The sequence below is a fragment of the Equus caballus genome, chromosome 25, assembly GCF_041296265.1.
Source record: "Equus caballus isolate H_3958 breed thoroughbred chromosome 25, TB-T2T, whole genome shotgun sequence".
Classification (NCBI taxonomy): Eukaryota; Metazoa; Chordata; class Mammalia; order Perissodactyla; family Equidae; genus Equus; species Equus caballus.
Window position 1 is genome coordinate 45,511,823 of NC_091708.1, and position 23,790 is coordinate 45,535,612.

General features: G+C 57.2%; 2 protein-coding genes across 9 annotated transcripts; one reads left to right on the top strand and one right to left on the bottom strand.

The window, feature by feature from the left end:
- Positions 1-1,621: 1,621 nt before the first annotated feature.
- LOC106782575 (basic proline-rich protein-like) lies at positions 1,622-17,100 on the bottom strand. The gene is made up of 3 exons (XM_070250898.1): positions 17,089-17,100; positions 14,301-15,427; positions 1,622-2,265 (listed from the first exon to the last, which is right to left on the bottom strand). Exons 1-3 carry the CDS (start codon positions 17,098-17,100, stop codon positions 2,256-2,258), a joined length of 1,149 nt encoding a protein of 382 aa, XP_070106999.1. The 3' UTR covers positions 1,622-2,255.
- Positions 14,543-23,526, top strand: PPP1R26 (protein phosphatase 1 regulatory subunit 26). 8 transcript variants are annotated; one of them, XM_023629292.2, is made up of 2 exons: positions 14,543-14,720; positions 17,944-23,526. In XM_023629292.2, the coding sequence occupies exon 2, from the start codon at positions 18,265-18,267 to the stop codon at positions 21,895-21,897; it is 3,633 nt and encodes a 1,210-aa protein (XP_023485060.2). In that variant the 5' UTR covers positions 14,543-14,720; positions 17,944-18,264; the 3' UTR covers positions 21,898-23,526. The 8 variants fall into 8 exon arrangements, with proteins under 8 accessions (XP_023485060.2, XP_023485057.2, XP_014591623.3 ...); XM_023629289.2 differs by having other exon boundaries at positions 14,550-14,720; positions 17,783-23,526; XM_014736137.3 differs by lacking the exon at positions 14,543-14,720 and adding an exon at positions 15,323-16,976 and having other exon boundaries at positions 17,783-23,526.
- The last annotated feature ends 264 nt before the right edge of the window (positions 23,527-23,790 follow it).

The following is a 23,790-nucleotide window of genomic DNA, read 5'->3' on the forward strand; positions in this document are numbered from 1 at the left end:
CATGGCCCAGGTGCGGGGTGCCAGGCGGGGCATCTGCCGCCCCCAGGGATGTTCAGAGGAGACCCAGGCCCGAGGGGCCACCCTTCCCTCTCTCCCCTCACCCCACATTCCAGTCACTCAGCCATCCTGCCAGCTCTCCACCAAAACCAACCCAGCGTCTGAGCCCGCCACCACCTGTCAGCTGCCACTCTGCCCTCGAGTGTGATCCCACAAGAATCACAGGATGCTTCTTACCCTCTTACAGTCGGGAGAATTAAGATATGACACACATGAAGTAAAACGCACCCTTGTGGAGCACAGCTCCGTGCGCTCTGACGAGGAGTCACCATGGGACGCCCCCACGGTCATGAGGAGAACCTTCCATCGCCCAGCGCTGCCCTCCCACTGCTCCGTAGTCAGCTCCTCCTTCCCCTTCCTGCCACGCTAAACCACCATCGGCCTGCTTTCTGTCACCTTGCGAGTTCTAGAAGTTTATATAAATGGAATCGCACAGCGCTCTTCTCCTGTGTCTGGCTCCTCCTACGTGATAGAATGTTTCTGAGACTCACCCACATCATGCCTGCCAGTCCTTGATCCTTTTAGCGCTGAGCATCTTCCATCGTACGGAAATACCACAATTTCCATAACCCATTCAGCAGCCAATAGACAGGGCTGTTTCCCACTTCATTCTATTATGAATAAAGCCAGTGTGAGCACCGGCGTAAAGGTTTTACGTTGACACGTCATTTTAATTTATCTTGGGTAAGTACCTGGGAGTGGAATTGCTGGGTCCCATGATAAGTGCACGTTCACAAGAAACTGCCCAACTGCCTCCCAAAGTGGCTGCACCCACCTTTTGCGATTCCACCAGCAGTGTCTGAGGGTGGCAGCTGTTCCACACCTTCCCCGACACTGGTATGGCCAGTCTTTCTATTGCAGCCATGCCAGCAAGCGTGTAGCAGGATCTCATTGCGGTTTACAGGGATCCTTTTAAAACCTAATTGTGACCTTCTTTTCTCAAAACTGTCCAAAATCCTCCTGGCCAAATCTAGGACAAGTTGAACAAAAAAGTTAATAGGAACTAATTATAACACACAAACTCAAATAATATCCCATGAGTCCATACTTATATACACACAGACGTGCACGGATCAAAGGGAGAAGGGAAAGTCTTATGTAGAATGCCAAAACTGGTAAAGATAGAAGATGGACTTGGAAAAACCACCATTTGGCAATCATCATGGTAATATTTTTTTCTGGCAACACTCATCAACGGATGCTAATACTTGTGGGCGAAAGTATGGTGAGAAACAGGATATTTACATAGTCCCAAAGTCTCTCCCCGACAAGATTCCTATTCATTCCAAAGGGAAAATGGGTAACTTCACAGCGGAGACTCGTGACTCACACCATGTCCATCAAGCGATCCACATCCCCACCGCCAGCAATGGCGCTCCTGTGCTCCTGGCGGAAGGCACGGAGAAGGGCACAAGCTCCCTCCTCTGGAGCTCCTGGCACACGTGCACAGCTCACTCTGACCACAAGGAAGCATCAACAGGAAAAAATCAAGGGTGTGCTGCCAAATAACTGGCCTAAAGCTTCAAAAACGTTGTCAGAGAACAAAAATTCGACCGAGTACACATAAAGATCTAATTGGCTTTATTCGGCGATTCATAAGTGGGCAGCATCGCCCCCAGCAAGGAGACAGGCGTTCTGAGCAGCTGTACAAGATGGAAGCCTCGACGACGTGGAAGAGTGGGTCATCTCAGCAAGGCCGCCTTCTTCCAGGGGAAGACAGGCCGCCGTGTCAGGCAGGTTCCCTCCTTAGGGCTGGTCAGGGAACTCCCGAGGGGCTGGTTTAAAATCCCACCCCTGGGAGAGGCTGAAGCTGCCGTGAGGTGAGGTGTCAAGCCTGGGTGGGTTCAGCATAAGTGACTCCATTTGGGGCCTGTTGATTCTTTTCAACCACATCAAGGTCATGAGGACAAAGACAGACTAAGGAACTGAACTGACTAAAGTAGCAAAGGGGCCCAGAATCAGAGCTGCCGGCGACCTCCGAGCGGGTCCCGGGCTGGGGGAGAGGTTTTCTTCTGCCATGAAGGACGTCTCTGTGTCCATCCGTGCTACGTGAACGAGGTCTGAAGAGCAGGTGACAGCAGTGTGTTCACATTCATTTCCTGATCCTTATCACTGTGCCGCGCTTAGGTAGGAGAACGTCCTCGTTTCTGGGAAATGCATGCAAAATTCTTTACAGGTGACGGCATCATGGCTGCAACTTACTCTCGTCTACAAAAAAAAATAGAGAAGAGAAGGACAAAAACAGACGGGATAGAATGTTAACATTTGGGGAGCCTAGGTTAAGGATATAAGGGCACTATTTGTACTATTTTTGTAATACTTTGTAAAATTTTCTATACATCTGAAGTCATTTCAAAATAAAAGGTTTATTGAAATAAAACCCTCCAACAGCAGCTCACTGCTCTTAGAAAAAATCGAGACCCGCCTATCGCGGCCCGGCCACCTCTCCTGCCGCGGCCTCCAGCACCCTGCCTGCCCCTTACATCCCGTCACCCGGCCTGCTTTCCGCGTCCCGGAACCCAGACACGTTACCGCCTCTGCGGCCTGCAGGGAAACCCGTCCCCGTCCACTGGCGTGGCTCATTCCCACCTACTCAGCCCGGCTCTGACGTCACCCCCCCAAAGATGCCTCCCCTGAACAAGCACCCGTCCCTCCTACCTTCACTCCCCGGCCTCACCCTGTTTTTCTTCACAGCCCTTTTCCCCTCAGCACACAGCACGTGATCTCTCCTTCAGATCGTATTTCTTTCTTCCTTGTGAAGCCCATCCCTCCCTCACAGGCCACCATGGTGTGCTCCTCTCCCAACCACACTTTCCCTCTGGGAACCTCTCTACTCCACCAATATCTGATTAGGTTCCATCCTCTCCGCTAGCCTGTGCCTCCCATTCCTTCTTCCCGCAGGGTCACCATTTGCTCCTACAGGACCTTCTGGTGAATTATTCTTCCTTCGTGCCACGAGCAACCTGCACACCTGTACATGGCTACCCTGCCCAAGTCAGCAGCCCAGACAGGGAGTGGAACTCTAGTCCTGCCGCTCTGCTACTCAAAGCCCTTCTGTGGCTCCTCACTGCATTCCGATTAAAACCTGGACACGCCTTGCTCCGAGCTCCCCCAGCCTCACCTCACTTCGCCTCATTGGAGCACTCACCTCAGCCCTAGGGGCCGATTCTCACCATTATGATTCCCCATCACATGGTGGTTCCCGGGCAGCAGGGCAGGGCTCCCGTTCCCAGGCTCTGGCAACATAGAAGGCGTAAGGAAGCGTTTCACGAGTTCATTGCTGCTTTCCGTCCGTATCTGCTGGGCTCCTCCAGTCAAGGGCCTGTGCCCGGCTCTGAGGATGACCCTGCAGCGTTGAGCCCCCGCTCTGCTGGGGCTGCGGGTAACCACGCACACAGCACCCAGAAGACCGAGGCTGGTGGGCCAGGGAAGGCTCCTCCCGAGTCAGAGCCACTGACGGGGATCGAGGTGACACCGAAGCCACAACCCTGCAGCTGCCACCTCTGCTCCTCGGTGAGGGCGGGCACCGCCTCCCGCCTCCCGGCCCCTCCTCTGCTGGCATCTCACCCAGGCTGGGAGAGGGGCAGGGCATCTTCCTGCCCAGCGCTCCCTGAGGCCCGCACGGGGGGTCCTGCCAGGGCCCCACAGCAAGGGCCAGTGGCACCCTCCAGCTCCGGTCCGAGGGGTCTGCTTACTTGCTTACTTTAATAAATCATTCAAACACCATACAATTCACCCATTAAAGCGTACAAACCAACGACTTTCAGCATCTTCACCACAGTGCAGCCAGCACCACAGCGGGCTGAAGAGACACCACAAGACACCACCAGAGAGAAGCCCCACGCCCTTTAGCCATCGCCTCCCTAACCCCGCCGCCCCGCCGGAGTCCCCGGCTCCCCCCGATCTACCCTCGGTCTCCGCAGAGGTCCCCACGGACGACGGGCTTCCTGTAAGTTTTATTGGCTTTCTGAACGAGCGCTCCGGCTCTGCCAGGCTCGCCCCGGGGTCTCCCGGGTGCAGGTGGAGAAGGTCCTCTCTGAGCCTGAGCCCCTCGCCGTGGCCTTGCACAGAGCAGCAGGTTTTCCTTCCAGATCCCAGGGGACGTCGAGGGGAGCCGAGCCCCGCTGGACGTCTCCCCCAGGGACGCCTAACTAGTGCCATCAACCCAACCTCAGAGTCACTTTAAGAGCTGCTTAAATATGGGCACTTTGTCAACAAACGTTGGAGAGGGCGTGGAGAAAAGGGAACCCTCAGACACTGCTGGTGGGAATGCAAACTGGTGCAGCCACTATGGAAAACAGTATGGAGATTCCTCAAAAAAATTAAAAATAAAAATACCATATGACCCAGCTATCCCACTACTGGGTATTTATCCGAAGAACTTGAAATCAGTAATACAAAGAGACTCATGCACCCCCATGTTCACTGCAGCATTATTCACAACAGCCAAGACGTGGAAGCAACCCAAGTGCCCATCCACTGATGAATGAATAAAGAAGATGTGGTATACACATACAACGGAATACCACTTAGCCATAAAAAGAGACAAAATCATCCCCTTTGCAACAACATGGATGGACCTTGAGAGTGTTATGTTAAGCAAAATAAGCCAGACAGAGAAAGACAAACACCGTATGATTTCACTCATCTGTGGAAGATAAACACACACGTGGACAAAGAGAACGGATTAGTGGTTACCAGAGGGGAAGGGGGTTGGGGGGTGGACACAGGGGTAAAGGGGCACATCTATATGGTGACTGACAAATAATAATGTACAACTGAAATTTCACAATGTTATAAACTATTACGACCTCAATTTAAAAAAAAGAAAGAAATGGGCGGTTTGAGCTTACTCCAGGCCGGCCCCCAAGGACGGACTGACCATCACTGAAGACCTTCGCAGCAAGACCGCAGACAGCTGCCGCTGGAGCTAAAACAGGACCAACTATGCCCGAGGGGTTACCTGCCCAGAGAAAGGTCAGTGTTGGTCAAGCGGAGCGGCCGCCTGGGGAGCGGGGAGTCTGGAGCTGGCGCGAGGCTCCGACGGGTCCGGCAGAGAACTCCTGCCTGCTGGGCACGGGACCGCTCAGCATCAGGGCGTTCAGGCCCAGCACGAGGGGATTTCCCAAGTAAGGGACTCTCGCCCCTTAGAAATCAGTTCTTCTTGACTTTTTCTTCTTTACTTTTACTGCTGTTAAAGAAAACCTATTACCCAACTTAATAAACCTGTCTTGTTATAGATACAAGTCACAATTTTGTGGGTAGTGACCATGATTCTGAACGTCAAGGGCACTGTGGTTAAGTCATGGACCTGAGTTAGGGCACCTGTGAGGGCCGATGTGGTGGCTAAGACCCTCCCTCGTAAGGGGAGGAGGCTTCCCAGATAATCTGCAAAACCCTCCCAGGATTAAGACTCCCCTGAAAAAACCAGCCCGCCCCATACTTCAACTAGGCAGGCATGGAAACACTCCTGGCTGCCCTCCTTTTCCAGACTTCTCCTCCTGCAGCAGAGTCTGGGATGGGAGGGGCCAGGCGACACACCCTGGGCTCAGAGCCCCGTTCATTCTTAAAAATCCAGTAAGAGGAGCACACGGCCAAAGTAAGCAGAAGAAAGGACGCAGAAAACAGGAGAGGAAGCCCTGGAAGTGTGAGACCCGATCCAGCAGGTGCACCACCGACTCGCAGAGGAGACACTTCTGGTCTCAGCTCCCACATGTAAAGGGCTAGGAGGCCGTCACCCCATCCTCAGAACAAGAAAACTGCACAAACAGAAACAACAACTTTTCTCAGACCCATCAGAGAACTGAGGTCGCAGGGCAAACTGCCACCCCGAAACCTGGAAATCAGGGAATTTAGAAAGTTGCGGCCCAGTCTGCTCACCGGGAGCAGAAGCCGCTGAGCAGAAACCAGCAGACACACTGATGGGAATCGTGGGAAAGTGCTGCAGGCTGAGTGTGCAATCGTGAGAGAGAAACTCCTGGGGCCACGGTCTGGGGGGCCCACACTCTCAAGGGCTTTCCCTCCAGGAACCCCACCAGGTGCTCTGAGAAGACCCCCTAGCGTCCCTGGCAGACAGAGGGGGAAAGAAATGCTGGTGAAACACACCAGGGCCTTCTCCGTCCTTGCCTTCCCTTCCAAGTGACCCGGCGAGGGCCCTGCTGTCCCCACGCTCTGGGTGCTGCCGGCCGCCTCCTCCGCCTGCCACTCCACAGGCCCCATCCAGCCGGTTTCCCGTGGGTGGCAGCCGGGGCCAGGGGCTCCATCACACAAGCCCCGCCCCCTCGGCCAGCCCTTGGGGCTGCCGTGTTCTTCATCAGGAGCCCAGAAGGTCTGATCGTCCCCTGTGTGGGGGTCGGCAGCTGCCATTCCCTACGCTCATGAGTTCCCAGGGAGTTGCAGAATGGTGATATTCTGCTCCTGACATTCCATTTTATTAGTCGGAACACTTTAATAAAAAAGACTCTCTCGTGTGCGATTCGGCTCCCCCGTGGCACAGCGCCCATGGAAAAGGCAGGGAAGATGCTGAATCCTTCCCCTTCACTGGCCTGTCTTCCAGGTAAGGAACTGACTCCTGTTCTCCTCCACAGGCGGCCAGCTGGGGTTCCCGACAGCGAACTCATAGATTAAAACCTACTTATGAGTTTCGATCCATCGCGATGAGTGTCTTTATCCCAGCGCAGGTTCTGCCACCTCTGCCATACACGGAGCTCCGCAAGTTCGACTCACTAACTCCTTTCAGGAGTGGCCGGCAGGACAGCGTCCCCAGCCCGTCTCTCCAGGGAAGGAGGATGGTGCTGTGAGCTCCCTTGAGGCAGAGGACCAAGGCGAAGGCTGCGGGTTGGAGCAGCGAGGCGGGCTCCTGCGCGGGAGAGCCGATGCAGAACCAGAGCGGCGTGGCACGCGGTAAACTTGCTCCTGGGATCAAGGCCTCAGGATGACGTTATTCCGTCCATTTGAGACCTTTGATGAAGCCCTGACACCAGCGGTAAGAAAACTAGAGGTACCGGCAGGGTCGAGAGTGTAACACATTTACTAAATTTGTACCATTTTTACCAAGACACGACATGACTCCTGGGTCTGGGGAAGGCCATTCTCTCTCTGCCGTCGGCCTGTCCTCAGAGCCCAGGGTCTCTCGACCCCCTAGGGACGGGCCGCCCGAGAAGCAGCTCTGTCCTCTCATCTGCACCTCCAGCCGAGGGACGGAGTCTTTGCTTGGACGTTTCTCGAGAAGTGACCGCCTCCTCCACCTAGTTTCTCAGCTCTGGGTTCTTCGAGAGAATGTTCACTAAGCACCTCCCCTTTTTCAGTCACAGACTTTCCCCTCTTGGTTCCTGCTCTTCCACAGCTCTAAAGGCTCGGGACGGGAGTCTTCAGACGACACTTGGAGTGACTTCCTCTGCAGCCCGCATCTCAAGACGGGCTATGGGTGTCCTGGGAAGACCGAGCAGACTCACAACAGAGAGGCCTCTGCTTTCTCTAGGTGTTAAGTGCGAAGCGCAGCTTTGTTCTTTCCCAGCAGTTCAGCAAAGATACCAGGGAAGATTCACAGAGCAGGACCCCCTGTAAGACTCACTCTCTCTCGGCTTCGCCTCTACAGGCTGAGGCTCTGGGGGGCAGCGCTGCTTCTCCAGGAGGCCCAGGGTACCAGGTGGCTGCGAGAGCAGGGCCCGTGCCCGGAGGAGCTCCTCATCTGCCACAGACGCATTGGCAGCAGCCCTGCGGCCCTGAAGACCTCAGACTGTGCCAGCACACTCTGCTCCAGACTCGCACACAGGAGCAGCTTCTCAGCCAGAGTCTGAATGGCGCTCCCGTCCCTTTGTATCCTCGACGACAGAGACTGCAGATAATAACAGCGGCTTGGGATCCAACAGGGCCTGCCGGCTGCTGCCTCCTCCCCCTCTGCCCAGACCACCTGCTTCCCAGCCAGCCTTCCGCGGTAGAACTCATCTCCTGGGATGTCTTCCCCTGATGCGCAGCCCGACTGCACACACGGAAGTGTCTCCTGTGGTGTGTGCCTTGAGGCTGGGGCCGACGCTAGGCATCCTGAGGCTCTCTCGAGGTGCACGAACTACACGGAGTGATACGCAAGGTCACCTCTGCCCAAGCCATTAACTCCCCCAAGCAGCTAGTCACTGAGCTAGCTACCTGTATACGCTGGTCCTGTGTGGCCAGGTTGAAGCTTCTCTCTCTGGATTCCACTCTGAGAAAGGAACTGCGTCTAGGTTCCACACCTGTCTTACTGGTCAACCTCCGCCTGCCGTCAGCAGTGAGGCTGTGCAACCCCTCTGCCGCTGCTACCGGAGACCACGGTTTCAGAAGTGGGTGTAAAGTTCAGTTGCTCTTTATGAGGGGGCGCGTCCTGCTTCGTCGACAGAGCAGAAGGTACCAGCTGGGCAGTCGTTTCACCGGAGTGTGCCCACCTTTGTGCCCTGCCGGCTCTCGCCGTGCACAGGCCACCTCCACAGGGGCCTGCCGGGAGCAGCTCCCCTTGTCCTTCCCTCCGTCCTGGACGTCGGGGGAGAGGGGTCAGGCAGGTGGACGACCACACTGTACCACCCACGTCTAAGAACGAACACGCTCGCCCCTCACACTCAGGGGAGTGAAACGCTGTCGGTCGAAAACTAAAACAGTAAGTGACAAGGTAGACTCCTGGGGAAAAGCTGTGTCTGACTTTCTGATTCAAGGGAGAGAAAAAAACCCGCTGCCCCCGGCTCTGTGCCCACCCGGTTCATTCCTCCCCCTGGGTTCTGCTGCCTCTGTGCTTGGCCCCGAGAACCCACCTGGGGAGGGACGGTCTCCTGCTGGACCCACCACCAGCAAGGAAGACGGGTCCCGTGGGTGGGCGCGCACGGCAGAGGCAGCCCACCCTAGGACGGACTTAAGCCCACACCAACGCCTCCCACGTCTCCCCCCAATTCCGAGGGGCCCAGTGGGTCCCCATCTTGGTCCGCAGACCTCTGGCCTCTTCTGCGTCTACAAGTTCAGGACGTGGCTGAGAGGAAAGCGGGCAGACATTTTTCCTAGTCATGTAACAGAGAGAACTATTCCCGAGAGAGAACACGGAAAGTGTTGTCATGGGGGATATTTTTGAAGTTTGCTTTAGTTTAAAATTAGATGGCGCCTTCTGGAATCAAGAGCAATGGTTTCACGCTCCCCCGTGGTCATCTTTCAACTCCTTTCCATCTTGGATGGTCCAAGCATCTCTATTTCTCTCCAACGGCACCACACTGATGTCCACACAAGGAACCAGGACCCTTTATCGAGCTCTGAGGACACTGGAGACCATCCCACACCTCAGACGGAGAGTGAGTGATTCAGGATGCAAGCAGGTCTCTGTGCAGAAATAGAAAGTTTCCGTACTGCTGTTCCAAAACTCGGCGAACGTGCAGTAGATGCTCTCTCCTTTCTGCCAAAGGGAAATCGAAATAGAATCGTTTCTACAGATTTGGAGAACTTTTCTGAGACTCGAGTGTGAACTTTCTCATCTTCACTCGGCGCCACATTCATTCACCGAGAGCGCAAAGCTTCCTCGTGACGAGCTTCGCCAGAATTTGTTTCTTTCGTCGCATTTGCCATCATTTTAATCCTGATGGCTAAAATTCTATTTCAGACTTTTATATCTAAGTCTTACAATCTTACGAATTCTTGACATATTTTCAGCAGCCTCTTCCACTGAATATAGTTTGGGTAAAATTTCCGAGTAAGATTTAACAAGTTGATGAACTCTTCGCCTGAAATATGGAGAGAGCGAGCTGCCGGCAGGGTTTCTGAGGTATAAGATCCAAGTGTCACTTCCAAAGGACTAGAGTCCTAGACAGTGTGTGGTGGACACAGGGCGGCCACCCAGACTCCGTTCAGGCAGAGGCGCCAGGAGTGCAGCCTGCACCAGCCACAGCTAAGACCCCTGGAGGCTGTGTCCCAGCCCAGAGGACATGCCTGGACTGAGGTCCCTCCTTCCCCAGGGCAGCCCATGTCCAGTGGCCCCCGTGGAGGGGTGTAGAGGCCCGGCCACCTGCCCCAACTGGGACCATCTGAGGGGTCATCTCAGCTGAGGCCACCATTGTATCCACGTCACAGCCAGCTCCCCGTCCGCCCAGTCGCACATCCCAAGGGTGCTCCTCGCTAACCTCCTGCACACACTTCCTCTCAAGTCTGTGCAGGACTGACCTGAGGTGAGGCTCCTGTCCCCGAGCTCAGCAGGGCCTAAGGTGCCCCGTCTCTGCTGGCCTTTTGTCGCTCTTGCCTTTTCTCCATATGTTTGTCCCACCTTGGAAGGGGGGCCCCACCATCCCAGCCCTGAGCCCCCAGTCCCGGTCACCTCCGGGTGCCACCCCCAGGTACCACTGGGCTCTCCAAGGACAGGAGCAAACTTCCCAAAATTGCTTAATAAGAATAAGGGCCTTTGTCTAATTGCTTTTCTGCAAAGAACCAGAGAAAATTATTTTTCCCTTAAATCTTGCATTGGAAAATATCCCACTCTTTTTTGAATAAATCTGAGGCGACGTGTCCTCATTTTCCATTCATGACGCACACTGGGCCCTCCTCAATAATTTCACCTCAAGAGGCTTCTTTTGTGCTCCAGTTTAGAATGCCACCTTATAAACAGACTACCTTAAAGCCAAGCTGTGCCCTGAAATGCTAAGTGACAAAGTGGGTAAAGTTCGTGCCAGGAGAATTCTGAGAACCTGACACTCAAGAAACAAAACTGAATAAGGCCGTGAAAGGTCATTTAAAAACTGTTTTGCAAAAACAGAATTCGCAAACATTGAATCGAGTCGGCAGTGACCTGGGCCTGGCCCTGGGGAGGGTATGGACACGACTGCATTTGCATACGTGAACGTTCAGACATTTCCATTATATAGTTCATGAGTTAATTTTTTTATATATGAAAGCAAGGCTCGTGATTTAAAAACTGAAAGAGTATAAAGAAGCCAGCAGGAACGACGAGGATCTCCTTGCTGGCCCCCCACCCCAGGCCGCTCCCCAGAGGGAATCGCGCAGCTAACGGCTGCTCGAAGGTCCAGGAGGAAAAAACAAACCTGCACATCCGCTCTGCCCGCAGCGGGTTATCTGCCACGCCCGCCACCCGCGTGTGAAAGCACATGAGGATGAGGCTTCACACTGACCTGCTCCCGTGCCCACCTCATCCTTTCCAAAGAGGCTTTGCAGGACGGCACCCCATCATTTGTTTCACTGTCCCCTCCGGTTGGCCGTTTAGGGCTTTTTGCTTTGCTGAGTGAAGGAGAGGCCTTGCAGAGAGGCACCTGTACAAACAGCGTGAGCACAACCTCAGGACAGATTCCTCAAAGCGGGGTCAGCGCACTTTACATCTCACAGACATGCCAGCGAGGCCACGCTGTCCTCCCGCCCATCACACTTCCTCTGTGTGGGGGGACATCGTGCCTTCCTTCATCTGAGTTCCTTTAATTAGGAGGGTGTCACTAACTCTTTAGACACAAATCCAGGGCCTTCTGGCTTCCCTCACTAACACCCCCGGGCCCTAGCCGGCTGTCTAGAGATCTCTCTCCTTGATATGGAGAGGAACGCGAGGTGGGCCCTCCGCTCCCTCTACAGAAGGGCACACGGAGGGCCGGAGGGGAGCAGTGACCAGCACAGGGCCCCAGAGCCAGATCGGAGGCCCTCGTGTCCACTACCCAGCCCATTGCTCTTGTCCCTGACCCCACTGCTGGCCGCCTGGAGGACAGCAGAGCTACTGACTGGTGTTCTAGAAGCATCAGCCCGGGGCTGAGCATAGAGATGCTGGGGGTCCCTGCTCCCTCGGGGGGAGAGCAGGGGTCCCCACTTCTTGATGGCAGATGCGTCTATTGCAAGAACAGTGGGAAGGCGACCTGCAAGCTGATGCCAGGAGGCCCCGAACCCACACAGTGAGGAGCCTGATTAGAGGGAAACTGAGTCTCCGACGCACCTCGCACAGGAGCATAACAGACGCCTTTTCTTGTTCCTCCGACAAAGACCTCAGAGGGCACAGGAGGTGAGGCCCCTTAAAGTTAAAAAATGTAAATCTAAACATACATATGTAAACATACACACACAGATATACATCTGAAGGTCAGTGGCTTCAAAAAGGAGAGAAGAAAGCGCTCTCCTTCGAGAAACTGTTGATTACCCTTCACACACTCCGGCATTAATTCCACAGAGAGCGTTGACTCGTGCCCCTTCATGTCTGAAACTGTTCTCTCATTTTGAAATTTAGCCCTTGGACTGGTGAACGCTTATGAAATCACAGCTGGTGAAAGCCACCCTTTGGGGCCCTACCCCAAAGCCAGAGACTATAAAAGAAAACTCGATAGATTGGCTACATGCCCATGTAAAACTTGTGCATAGCAAACAGAAAGCTAAAGCCAAAGTTAAAAGAAAAATGACAAACTGAAAAACAAATGTGATCTGCACGAGTCTATGGCAGCGGTAGGCTGAAATCCTTAATATAAAAAGCTCTAGAGTAAGAAAAAGACATACAGCTAACAGAAAACAAAATATGGGCAAAGAACAGGTACAGGCAATTGTCCAAATGGCCAACAATAAAACGAAAAGATGTCCAACACGCCCAGCCATCAAAGAAATGAAAAGCACTGTGCTGCCAGCCTCGTCTCACCCAGGAGACGGCCAGAGACGCAATGGAACGACACGACCCAGGGCTGGCAGCAGGGCACGGCAACCTGCTCCCCCGCCAGGTGGGCGGATGGCACTCTCTGCGGCGTTTCTGGAGGGCATTTTGGCAAAACGCGTCCGAGCCTTTGGCCTCTTGGCGTGTCTTCTAGGAATTTACCCTGAGGAAACACTCAGACAGCTTCCAAAGACATATCATCAAAGATGTTCGTCACCGTACTATTTAAAAACTGCCAAGAAACATGCCAAAATATTTATAGTCGCTATCTCTGGGTGCTTACGTTATTCATTAGATCCGTTTCCCAAACTTTTAGCTGGGAACGAGTATTCCTCTTATAATGAAGAAACACTGCCTACTCAAACAATTCACTGAAGCATTAAAACAATGTTTTCACGGGTTTCTTGACACTTGGTCCCCAAATTCCCCAGACCGGTGAGACTAGAAATATCGCCCTTCTCATTCCCTGCAGGAAAAAGTCTCTGGTTTTTTATCCTATCAAACCTCTGGCACATTCTAGGCAGGAAACAAAGCCCCAGTTCACCCCCGCATACATCTGGTTCAGGCCCAGCAGGCCAGCAGGGACAGACAGAGGCATGTGTGTCTTGCTTGTGGTCTGACCCTTCCCCTCGTCGGGCTCCATCCCCACAGGCACCAGCATCTCAAACAGCACGTGGACACCACGGGCTCCAGGCAGGTGAAGATCTCAGGACTATTTGAAAAAACTGGGAAGATGTTTCAGGCCACTCAGTCAGGGCAGAGGCCAGAAGCAGAAGCTAACTTACACCCACAGTGGGTTCCTGGAAGACAATATTCTCCATCCTTCCCAAACCAGGCCAGACGTCTAGGAAAGGGGGGCCCGGTCTATCTAACATCTGTCTCCTCCTGTCAGACCCGGGCCTGCAAATAGAGCCGGTTCCCTGATTCCTCCCAGCCTCCACTCCATCCTCCCCAGAACCCGGGAGGCTGGGCCCAGAGCAGGCACACTCTCAGGTGCTCAGGGATTACTTCCTGAGTGACTGAGATGCCATCCCAGGTCCCTGATACTCTGAAGCTCTGGGCTTCTATTAAACACAGGCCTGAGCCCTGCCTGCCTTGCTCCCCTGCGGCCGACCCTGGGCAGGGAATTTATCCATTCTCAGCCTCAGGTTCCTTATCTCTAAGTCCAGGGTGAGGCAGTCAGCACAGACACGTAGAAGCATTTGGCAAATCCAAAGGCAAAGGCAGCTGGAGGCCTGGGCAGCTTTCCTGGAGAAAGAGCAGGCCCTGTAGCAAGCAGCTCGGGGGACCTACGGGATGGGGGTGGGGGGCAGAGGGGACCAGCTGCTTCCAGGGCTGGGAAGCCAGGCTCAACCTTGAGCTCCATGCAGACTTAAGACAACGAACTTCAGCTCGGCTAGCCCAGAGGAGAGGAGCTGTGGGCACGGTGCCGGGCACACAGTGGACACTGGACACGCAGGAGCTTCTAGTAACACGGCAGCTTCGAATCACAGCAACAAGAGAATCCCGAAGGAGGCCATCAGAGGCTTTCCTACAGCCCACACCCTCTCGGCTCCGAACTTCCCACCGCTGCGATCCTCCAGGCAGAGCGGGCGGCTGCCCGACTTTCAACACTTACTCAGCGCGCCCCTCTGCGAGGGGCGCAGATCCAGCCCCGGGCACGGGGCGGTCAACAGGACCCCAGGGTCCCCGCCTCCTGCAGGGGGTGGGGTGGGAGTCAGGCATCACGCCAACAAGTAATTCACCGACTGCAGCAGGAGCATTTCTGGGGTCCCCGTGCGAGTCTGGGGAGGGGCGGCGCGTCCCCGGAGGCTGGCGCCGCCCCCGGGCGGAGGGCGGGCCGCGGGTCGCGGGTCGCGGGGGAGGCGCCCGGCGCCCGCGGCTCCTCCGCAGCGCGGCCGGCAGGTGGGCGCGCGCTCGCCGGGCGGGGGTCCGGCCGGGCCGCGCGCCTCCCCCGGAACTCGGCCGTGCCATTCCCATGATGCCCAGCCACCGGGCACGGCTTCCGGAGCGCGGCCGCCGCCTCCCGCCGCCGCCGGTAGGTCCGGGGAGGGGGCGCCTGGGGGGTCGCCCCGCCCCGCGCGCCCCGCCCTCCCGCGCGCCCCGCCGCGCCGGGGCCGGGGCCGGGGCCGGGGACGAGGGGCGGCGGTGGGCGGCGGGCGGCGGGGAGGCGCGGCCGGGCCGCCCGTCCCCTCCGCCTGGGCCCGAGGGGCGGGGCGCGCCAGGACCTCGCCGCCCCCTCCCCCGGGACGCGAGGCGGGGCGGGCGGGCCGGGCGCCGGGGCGGGGGCGGCGGGGGCCCGGGGCGGCCGGCCAGGGGAGGGGGGCGGGCCGGAGGGTGCAGGCCGCGCCGGCGCCGGGCTCCCGGGCAGGGGCGCCGCGCGGACGGCAGGCGGTCACCTGGCCGCGCGGGGTCGCGGCCCCGCAGGCAGCCCCGGCCCCGCGTCTGCGCCCGGCGGCCCCGGCGCGCGCGTTCCTCGAAGGCGGCGGGGCCGGCGCCGCGGCCGGGGCCGGGGACGGGGCCGGGCCCAGGTGGGGCGCAGGTGAGGCCCGGCGCCGCGGCTTCCGGCCCGCCCGCTCCTCCCTCGCCGCGAGAAGGCGGTGCAGCCCTGCCCGGCGTGGCTTCGGGGAGGGTCCCGGAGCGCCGCCCCAGCCCCCGAGCCCACGGACCCCAGAAACATAGCCTCGGGGGCTCCGACCTGCGTGGAGGCCGCGGCCCTTCCCTGCGGGAGGTGCTCGCCCTTACCTGGCCGAGGACAGGCCCTTGGCAGGGTCAGCACTGGGGGCGAGGGCCCCCAGGCAGGGACAGCCTGTGCTCAGGGGTGAACGGTCAGGACAAGGTCAGCAGCGAGGGACTCGCCTTGCCTCCAGCCCCCCGGGCGCAGGCAGTGGCACCGCAACTTTGCTTGGGGGACACGTTGCTGTGGTATTGTCAAGGGTCACCCTCTGGCAGGCCAGGGCCCGGATTCGAGCCCACGCCCACTTCAGGTTGGCCAGACAGGGCCCTACTGCTGCCCGGCAGTCCTGGGCCAGGCTGCTTCCCCCACGTACCCCGACCCTACCCCCTGAGCCTCGGCGAGACCCCCACCCAGGAGGTAAGGACCGGAGCTGAACTGATTTTTGGTGAAGAGAGAAATGGACTCGGGGGCATTTTGTGGCGGGAGCCAGGCTGTTAAGATGGTACGGTTTTGTCCTCCCCTGAGGTTGGTGTCTAGACTGAGATGATGTCCAGGTGCCCTCCACGTTTTAAATTGTGGCACCGCGTGGCCTTGGTACAGGGTTGAGTGTCCCCACAGCCACCCTCCAGACCTGACTCCTTGGCTCTCGGGGCGCAGGGCGCAGTTCAAGAAAGTCGGAGCCCCTGGCTTCAGCTCGCAGTTCTGTCCAAATACAGTTTAGGGGCGTTTTCCAGAATGATTCATCTCATGTCGTTGATTGTTTTAAAGCCACAAGCTGTCGCTGGAGACGCCCTCTGAATTTTTAACCTCGTTCTTTCACTAGGTAATTTGACAGTTCAGACAACTTTGCTAGGAGTCCACGCTCTGTCTATAGTCATTGAAAAGCCGTGAACACGGTTCACAGAGTTCAGTGTTTCCCTTCCCTGGACCTTGCTGCCTAGTGTGGGAATCTCTGCGGCCCAGTGCGAGCATGGCTGTCCCTCGGCCCACATTTTGAGATAGAGTTGTTGTCCGAGTTCATAGTCACGATTTAGACCCTTCACAGCCCGAGGCCAACACAGACGTCACATCATCTCTGTAATTTTGCTGAGGCGGTTTGAAGGATGACAGCAGCAGAATGGGCGCAGCCCCCTAGCCAGTGAAGGAACCGCCACCACTTATGTTGGTCCCCACTGCTCTGTGACAGTGGGGGAATGTCGCCGAAGGGCGATGCTAGGGGAGAGATTATGAGCTGTAGTGGGAGGCCAGAATCCGAGGACTGGCGGATGGCTTCACATTCTTCTCCCCACCCCCATCCTGAGTGTCAGATCTGTGGCCCAGCGTAGTGGTAAATTAGTTGTGATTAACTATATTTGGTCTCAGGGTAAGTTCTTCCAAATTTTAATTTTGAGCCCTTAAACAAATGCTATTTCTTTCCCAAAAAATACTGACTAGCTGTAGCTTTGGCCTCTGAATTAGGTGTCTCTGATTCTCTTAATCCTGGCAGTCAAAAGTCTACTTAAAAAGTGGGCAAGGATGCTATGGAGTATCGCTGGAGCGATGAAGACCGAAGCTCTGAAACATTTTGCAAACATTGCTGAGTTGTCCAACTGAAACCAGACTGGAAAAGAATTTCAAGTAATTTCAATAAATTCTTTCACATTTTAATTTCACTTCTTGAGCACAAATCAGTCACAGCAAATGACTTGCTTCTGACTTTGTCACGCCCTCTGGTTAATGCTGGTCACACCTGTTTGGGCATGCCTGTGCCTAGGTGGCCGGGCCACGCTTTCTTGGAAAGGACTGTGGTGTGTAAACACAAGACTATGTGCTTGTCAGGAAGGAGGCTCCTGGTAGAGAAGGATCTGGGTCGGAAGCAGAGCAAATACACAGGCCAGTTCCAGCCCACCCACTGAGGTTCCAAGCGTGGTGACGGCCTTACCGGGCACCGTTTTTGGGGCGGAACTCCATCCGTGCTGCAGGGCTCGCCTCTTGCGTCTCAACTGCTTTGCCTTCCAGTGTGGGGGGTGCTAGGGGGTCAGAGAAACGTGAAGAATAAAGCTGTACGATGCATCTTGTGTTTCTCTGACTGTCTGCAGTCCGCAGTGGGGTCCTCTCTGCGGCGTCCCGGCTTTAGTGTAAAGGCTGTTTGTGAGCAGGTGTTGAGTGTTCCCAGGACCGGCCCAGCAGCTCTGCTGACGCAGCCGCATTTGCTCTGAGATACGGAAACTGTGGAGTAACCACACAGGATGAAAAAGGGCATGTGACTGTGTTTGGGGAAACTTTTAGGCTAATTAGCTAAAAACAATGATATGGGCCCATGAGACCATATGGCAAATATACATGTGACGTTTTTCAATCAAAAGGCTTTGGTACAACTGACTCGTTGAAGATGTTTGGGGAGATAATTCTTGAATTGCTCATCACGTAACTTTTTATTTCAGGAGCTTGTCATTCACGCCAAGAACGGCCCTGCCTGTGAAGTCTCCCCAAGCCCGGGTTCATGACAGTCGTTCGCTCTAACCTGCAGTGAAGCACTGACAGACCATCTCATCGGCCCCCTTGACAACCTTTCAGGGTAAATAAAACCTCTCTTCTCTTACAGACAAGACAGAGGCCCAGAGCAAGAACGCAGTGCAGGGGAAGGACATTCGTGTGTGCTTCTGTGCGAGCATGGTGCGAGGCGGCTCGGAAGTGTTCTAAGTGAATCTTCACAGCAGCTGAGAACGCTGAGGCCCAAGAAGCACGAGTAACCGGCCCAAGGGCCCCCAGCTGGCTGGGCTCTAACAGACCCACTGCTGCTCCGGGGCCGTGTACGCTGTTAACCGACAGTGGCGTGATACCAACGTGCGCTCTCCTCCCAGGATGTAAAAGGGGCAGGAAAATAAGGACTCGCCTTTCTGCACGGCCCTCCCCGTCCGCTAGAATGTTTCTCATGAACGCCCCTCCTGTGGTTGCTCTCCAGTCGAAATGGGAGGCCTTTGGCCCACCTGGGGGCTTTAGGTTCCCTGGGTGCTTCTCAGAGCCGAGAGAGGGCGTGGCGAGAGCAGCGGTGAGCGCCGAGGTGCAGATGATCATCAGCACGCTGCAGCGCGACCAGGCTGCCCTGGGCATGAGTGCCGAGCATGCCCTGCAGAAGAGCCAGAGGGCAGACAGAGGCCGAGACACGGGGCGGGCCACCAGCCCCGCCTTCGCCACCTGTGGGCTTGCTGCTGATTTTGACCCCAAGGGGGAGGAGGAAACCACAGACTTTGGCCCCTTGGTGCTGGATTCAGACAGTGACGACTCCGTGGACCGAGACATTGAGGAAGCCATCCAGGAGTACCTCAAGGCCAGGAGCGGGGCCACCCAGCCGCCCGGGGCCGCCGCCGGGGACACACAGTGCAAACCAGAGCCTCCTCAGAGCAGCGGCCCCACCACCCTGGGGCCCCTAAAATCTGCGCCTGGCTCCGGAGGCATCCCCGGAGGTGTCCCTGGCAGCCACGGGGGCAGCAGCGAGGACCAGGGCTCCGCCTCCCCCGTTAGTGTGAGCAGCGATGACTCCTTTGAACAGAGCATCCGGGCCGAGATAGAACAGTTTCTGAATGAGAAAAGGCAACACGAGACCCAAAAATGTGACGTTGCCGTGGATAGAAAACAAGACCCCAATGACAGTTTGGCCAAATTGGCGTTTAGATCCAGCAAAGAGCCGGTTGTCAAGGCCCCTCGGCAGGATCTGACGGGAGCTTGTAAGGAGTTTGTCTTCCGGAAACCTCCCAGGTTCGCCAAGGTGAACACACAGCCCAGGGGCCTCAGGTCTAAGGTCACCCCTGAGCCCGAGGGCTTGGGCGGCACGAAGCCAGCAGCCCCCAAGCCGGTCACTGCCTGCTGCCCTTCAGAAGCAGCCCAGAATAAAGGAGGAGCCAAGAGGAGCGTCGGCCCCGGAAGGAGGGGAAAGCGAGTCAAGAGCACAGCCCTGGTGCACGACGCATCTGATTCCAGCAGCGACGACGGCATCGAGGAGGCCATCCAGCTGTACCAGCTGGAGAAAAGGAAGGAGGCAGGCGGGGACCCCCTGCAGAAGGTGCTGCCCGGAGAGGAGAAGGGGCCGGACCCTCCCGCACACAGCACAAGCCTCTCCACAAAAAGTGCCTTGCCCGAAACCCACAGGAAAATACCAAGCAAGAAGAGGCCGGTGGCCACGAAGGCCGTGGACCTTGGCCCAGGTGGCCTTGACCCTGACCACCCCTGCAAGCCACCAAAGGAAACCAAAGCTGCACCCCCAGTAAACACCACTGCCAAAAGCGAGCCCATGGACCGGTCCTCGTGCCGGGCAGACACGTCCGCCGAGCTGATGTGCGCCGAAGCAATCCTGGACATTTCCAAAACGATCCTGCCAGCCCCCAGGGAGGGCAGTGACAGACCCCCGTCCGCCAGCCCGCTCTTCCATCCCCCAAACGTGCCTTCCCGCTCCGACGGCGACAGCAGCTCCGTGGACAGTGACGACAGCATCGAGCAGGAAATCCGGACGTTTCTGGCTCTGAAGGCTCAGTCGGGGAGTTTGCTGACCAAAACAGAAACCTGCCCGTCGTCCACACATTGCCCACTGCCGTCGCCTGGCCCCAATGGCCAGGCTGGTGGCCTCAAGACCCCTGTCTCTAAAACCCTAGACCTGTCACTGGGCTGCAAAAGAAAACACAGAGGAGGCAGCAGCGCTGTGCAGCCGTGTGCACCCAAGAAAACGAGGGAGGTGGCGAAGGAGGGTGCCCAGGACGCTGACCACAGCCAGGGGAAGATGCAGCCCAGCCAGGAAAAAGCCAGCGAGGCCCCCGGAAGGGAAGGCGAGTCCAGAGGCCAGCCTCTGCCCTGCAGGACCGGCAGGCTGGGTGAGGAGCACGTGGCCCCGGAAGCGAGAGGCAGCGTGTCACCAGGCCACAGGAAGGCGGCCGAGGCAAGGCGCGGAGAGGAGAAACAGAGCTCCGACGACAAGAGCAGCTCGCTGGACAGCGACGAGGACCTGGACACCGCCATTAAGGACTTGTTACGGTCCAAGCGGAAGCTGAAGAAACGGAGTAAGGACCCCAGAGCTGCGAGCAAGAAAAAGGTCAGGTTCAGCACCACCGAGACGCAATTCCTGGATCAGCTGGGCGGCTTCCAGAAAGATTGGAAGGACAAGAGCCCGCACTTGTTGAAAAGCTGCCTCTCAAAGCCCAAAAACGATGGCCAGGAGAGGCCGGCAAGGAAGCCCTGGGGCGTCTTCTGCAGAGAAACCGAGAGAACAAAGGCCACGGGCGCCAGGCCCGGGGACGAGCCCCCCGCCCTCCGGTTCCGGAGGAGAGCCTCCGAGGCGGCTTTGTTCTGCAGCGAAGCCGAAGCCGGTGGACTCCAAGGGCCGGCCCCCAGCCCCAGTTCCCTCTCGGACGACAGCAGCTCCGTGGACAGCGACGACAGCATCGAACTGGAGATTCGGAAGTTTCTGGCCGAAAAGGCCAAGGAGTCCGTGAGCGGTGCTGAAATTCAAGGAAGGGACCTGTCTGCTCCAGGCCCCGGGGCCAGGCCTGCACCAGAGCTGCCGGGCAGGAGGGGGCCACCCGCTGCCACAGCCCCACCCGGCGTGTGCACACGCAGCCAGCGGGCCGCGGGGAGGCCCTCGGTCCCCGGCGGGTGGAGCAGCCCCTGCGCCGAGCAGGCCGGTCTGCCTGTGGCCCTGGCCAGAGCAGAGCTGGCAGCACCCAGGAGCACCGGCGGCACTGTGTCTGCCAGGGGCTCGCCAGCCGGTCGGAGAAGCACGCTCGCTCACAGAGACCAGAGCCCGCGGGGGCCCGAGCCTGCTGCTGCAGACGGGGCTTTCGGGCCGCTGCCGAGCAGCGCGGAAGCCGGCTCCCGGGCCGAGGGCCCCGTGGGTGCCTTTCCCGGGCCCCCTCGAAGCCGAGTCCCACTGACTCGGAACCCAGGAGCCAAGAGGGAGGTCCCCCCAGCCAGCCTCACCCTGCCATGGGGTGACTTCGCCCCACAGAGTCGACCACAGAGCACGTGGGCCCTGAGCCCGGAGGGCAGAGGGGCAGCGTGGAAGGGCGGCCTCGGGAGCGAGCGGGAAAAGGGGCCGCAGGGCCAGAGCTCGGCCGGCCTCGCCCTGGACCCCAAGAAAGGCCTGCCCTTCGCGGGCTTCGCTCCGCTGCTCTCCACGCAGGCCTTCCACTTTGGGAAGAGCGTCTCCTGGGGGGGCAAGCCGGCCGGCCTCTTCAGCGGCCCCCTGAGCCTGCCCCTGCAGGGCCCGTCCTTCTCGGCCTTCCGAGAGAGCCCGGCCGGCCGCAGCCCGCTGTTCGGAGGCCCGCACTTGTTCCTGAAGAAGGAAGGCGGACACTGGCCGAGCAGGAGGTCCCAGGCGGGGCTCAATTTGCACAACAGGAGGAGCTCGGGTGCAGAGGAGAACCTTTTAGACCTGCGGTATAGACGGAGGGTGGTGGACAGAGATGATGAAGACCCGGAGGCCTTGGGCAGCGACGCCAGTGAATGCAGTGACACCTCCGTGGAGGAGGGCGGCGGCCCCTTGGCGCAGGGCAAGGTCCTCAAGCTGTGAGGACGCTTCCTGGTCCACAGCGCATTCGTGGAAAGCACACACATGTGCGTGCGTCCATGTGTGGAGACGCTGCTGTGACCAGGAGAGGAGACTGGAAGGCACTCTACGTGGCCCTGTACATATGTACACTAACATGAAACGTTTTTATTTAACACACGTGTCCTGGTAAATATGATTTTTGTAGCTTTTTTGTAAATTATTTAAAGTGTTGTAAAAAATATTTTTGGAAAATAGAGTTGTCCGGTTTTGTAGGGCGTTCCTAACCGCAGTTCCCCTGTCTCCGTGCAAGTCTGGGTTCTGACCGGCACGGCCCGAGGCTGAGGCTCCGGGTTGGGCGCCGGTGGGAATGTCCAGTTGTGCCTGCAGCTCAAGCCTGAGGAAGGCAGCAGTTGATGCCCCCTCGCCCCGAGAGTCACCAAAATGCCCCCCAGGGTCTCTGTTGGGACATTTCTGGACGCACTTCTTATAGAAAGGACCCCCTGGTCCCAAGAGGCCAGAGCATGTCTTCTGAACACTGCAGTCACAGCCTTCGACTGCGAGCTGTCGCAAAGCACAATGGCCAGCACACTGACCGCTCCTGTTGCCTGTAGAAAGCCCTGGGGAGATCTCGGCGGCAGGTCCCTCCAGTCTAGTCCTGAAGCCCCTACTGTCTCACGTCCAGTCCTGGTCAATTGCTCCATGATTCTAACAGCTCAGTAAACCTCTTTTTATATGGGAGCTACTGTTCTTCATTTTTAGTCACGGTTCTAAAAGGTAACAGACAACCTGTGCGTTTGAAATGTTCTTTTCTTGTTCTGTGCCAGCGAATAAGCAGAGTGGCTGTACGAGTTTTGGTGCCCAGACGCCTTGAGCGCCGACGGCGTGCAGAGCCCGGTATCCTCCAGGGAGGAGCCAGTCGGGGTGTGCTCCAGCAGCTGAGCAGATGCTGCGGCCGGCTTTCTGAGGGGCTGCCTCCCCGTGTGCAGGACGAGAAGGACCGTTTCCCACACTTGGGCCTATTTTCCCTGCTCCCGTCCTCTCCCAGGGCCCTCAGGGTCTGAGCACAGAACAGGAGAGAGCAGAGCGTCCTGTGCCTTCCGCCCTGAGGCTGCTGTAGAGACATGGACACCTGTATCTTGGGGGCTGGGGGCTGGGCACTGACTGGTCACAACGTTTACATGCAACTGTCCGGCACACTTTCACCCGTTGTCCAGTTTCACGACTCGCCATTTCAATTTAGCCATGACGGGCCTGGAGCAAGGATTCTTTGCAGCGAGTGCAGTTGGCATTCTCACTTGCAAGTGACTTTTCTACACATTGTGCACCCCTGGGCTTTAGCAGCAATTCACTTGGGTACCCAAATGCAGACATGCACCGGCGCCCACGGTCAGTGTCTGCTGGGTCGGACGCTGCGCCGAGGGGCCCTGTGGACTCTGGGACCATCCAGTGCCTGCATGATGTGTGTTTGATATCTCTGTTGTTGAATATTTGTTCACATAAGTGCTTCCAGGAAAAGCAATTCATGTAACCCATGCTTTAAATTTTATTTAATTTTTAAGGAGTGCTTTTAACACTCGAAAACAAAAATCAGCTTGTTTTGTATATAAGAACTGTTTTTTTAATGCTAATAAATCCAGCGCTGCTCATGAATCAGTTTATGCAGTTTGTCCTCTGCACAGTGGCCTTGGCAGGAACTGACATGAGAACCCAGTGCCTGGGACCTGCGGGGTCCCGCCTCGCCGCCAGTGCGTCTGGCCCTGAGCACCTCTCGGCTCCTGCTGCCCATCCCAGTCTCCCCCACACCGGGACCCTTCACACTTTCCCCTCTTCCTGCCTCCCAAGTTCCCGTGGCCTCTGCGACACGAGCCCCGTTCCCTGTGGTTCCTGGGCACGCAGGACAGCCTCCTGCATGCT

Bases quoted from the DNA above. Each gene is read 5' to 3' on its own strand.
- PPP1R26 (XM_023629292.2), top strand. From the start codon at position 18,265: ATGTTTCTCATGAACGCCCCTCCTGTGGTTGCTCTCCAGTCGAAATGG.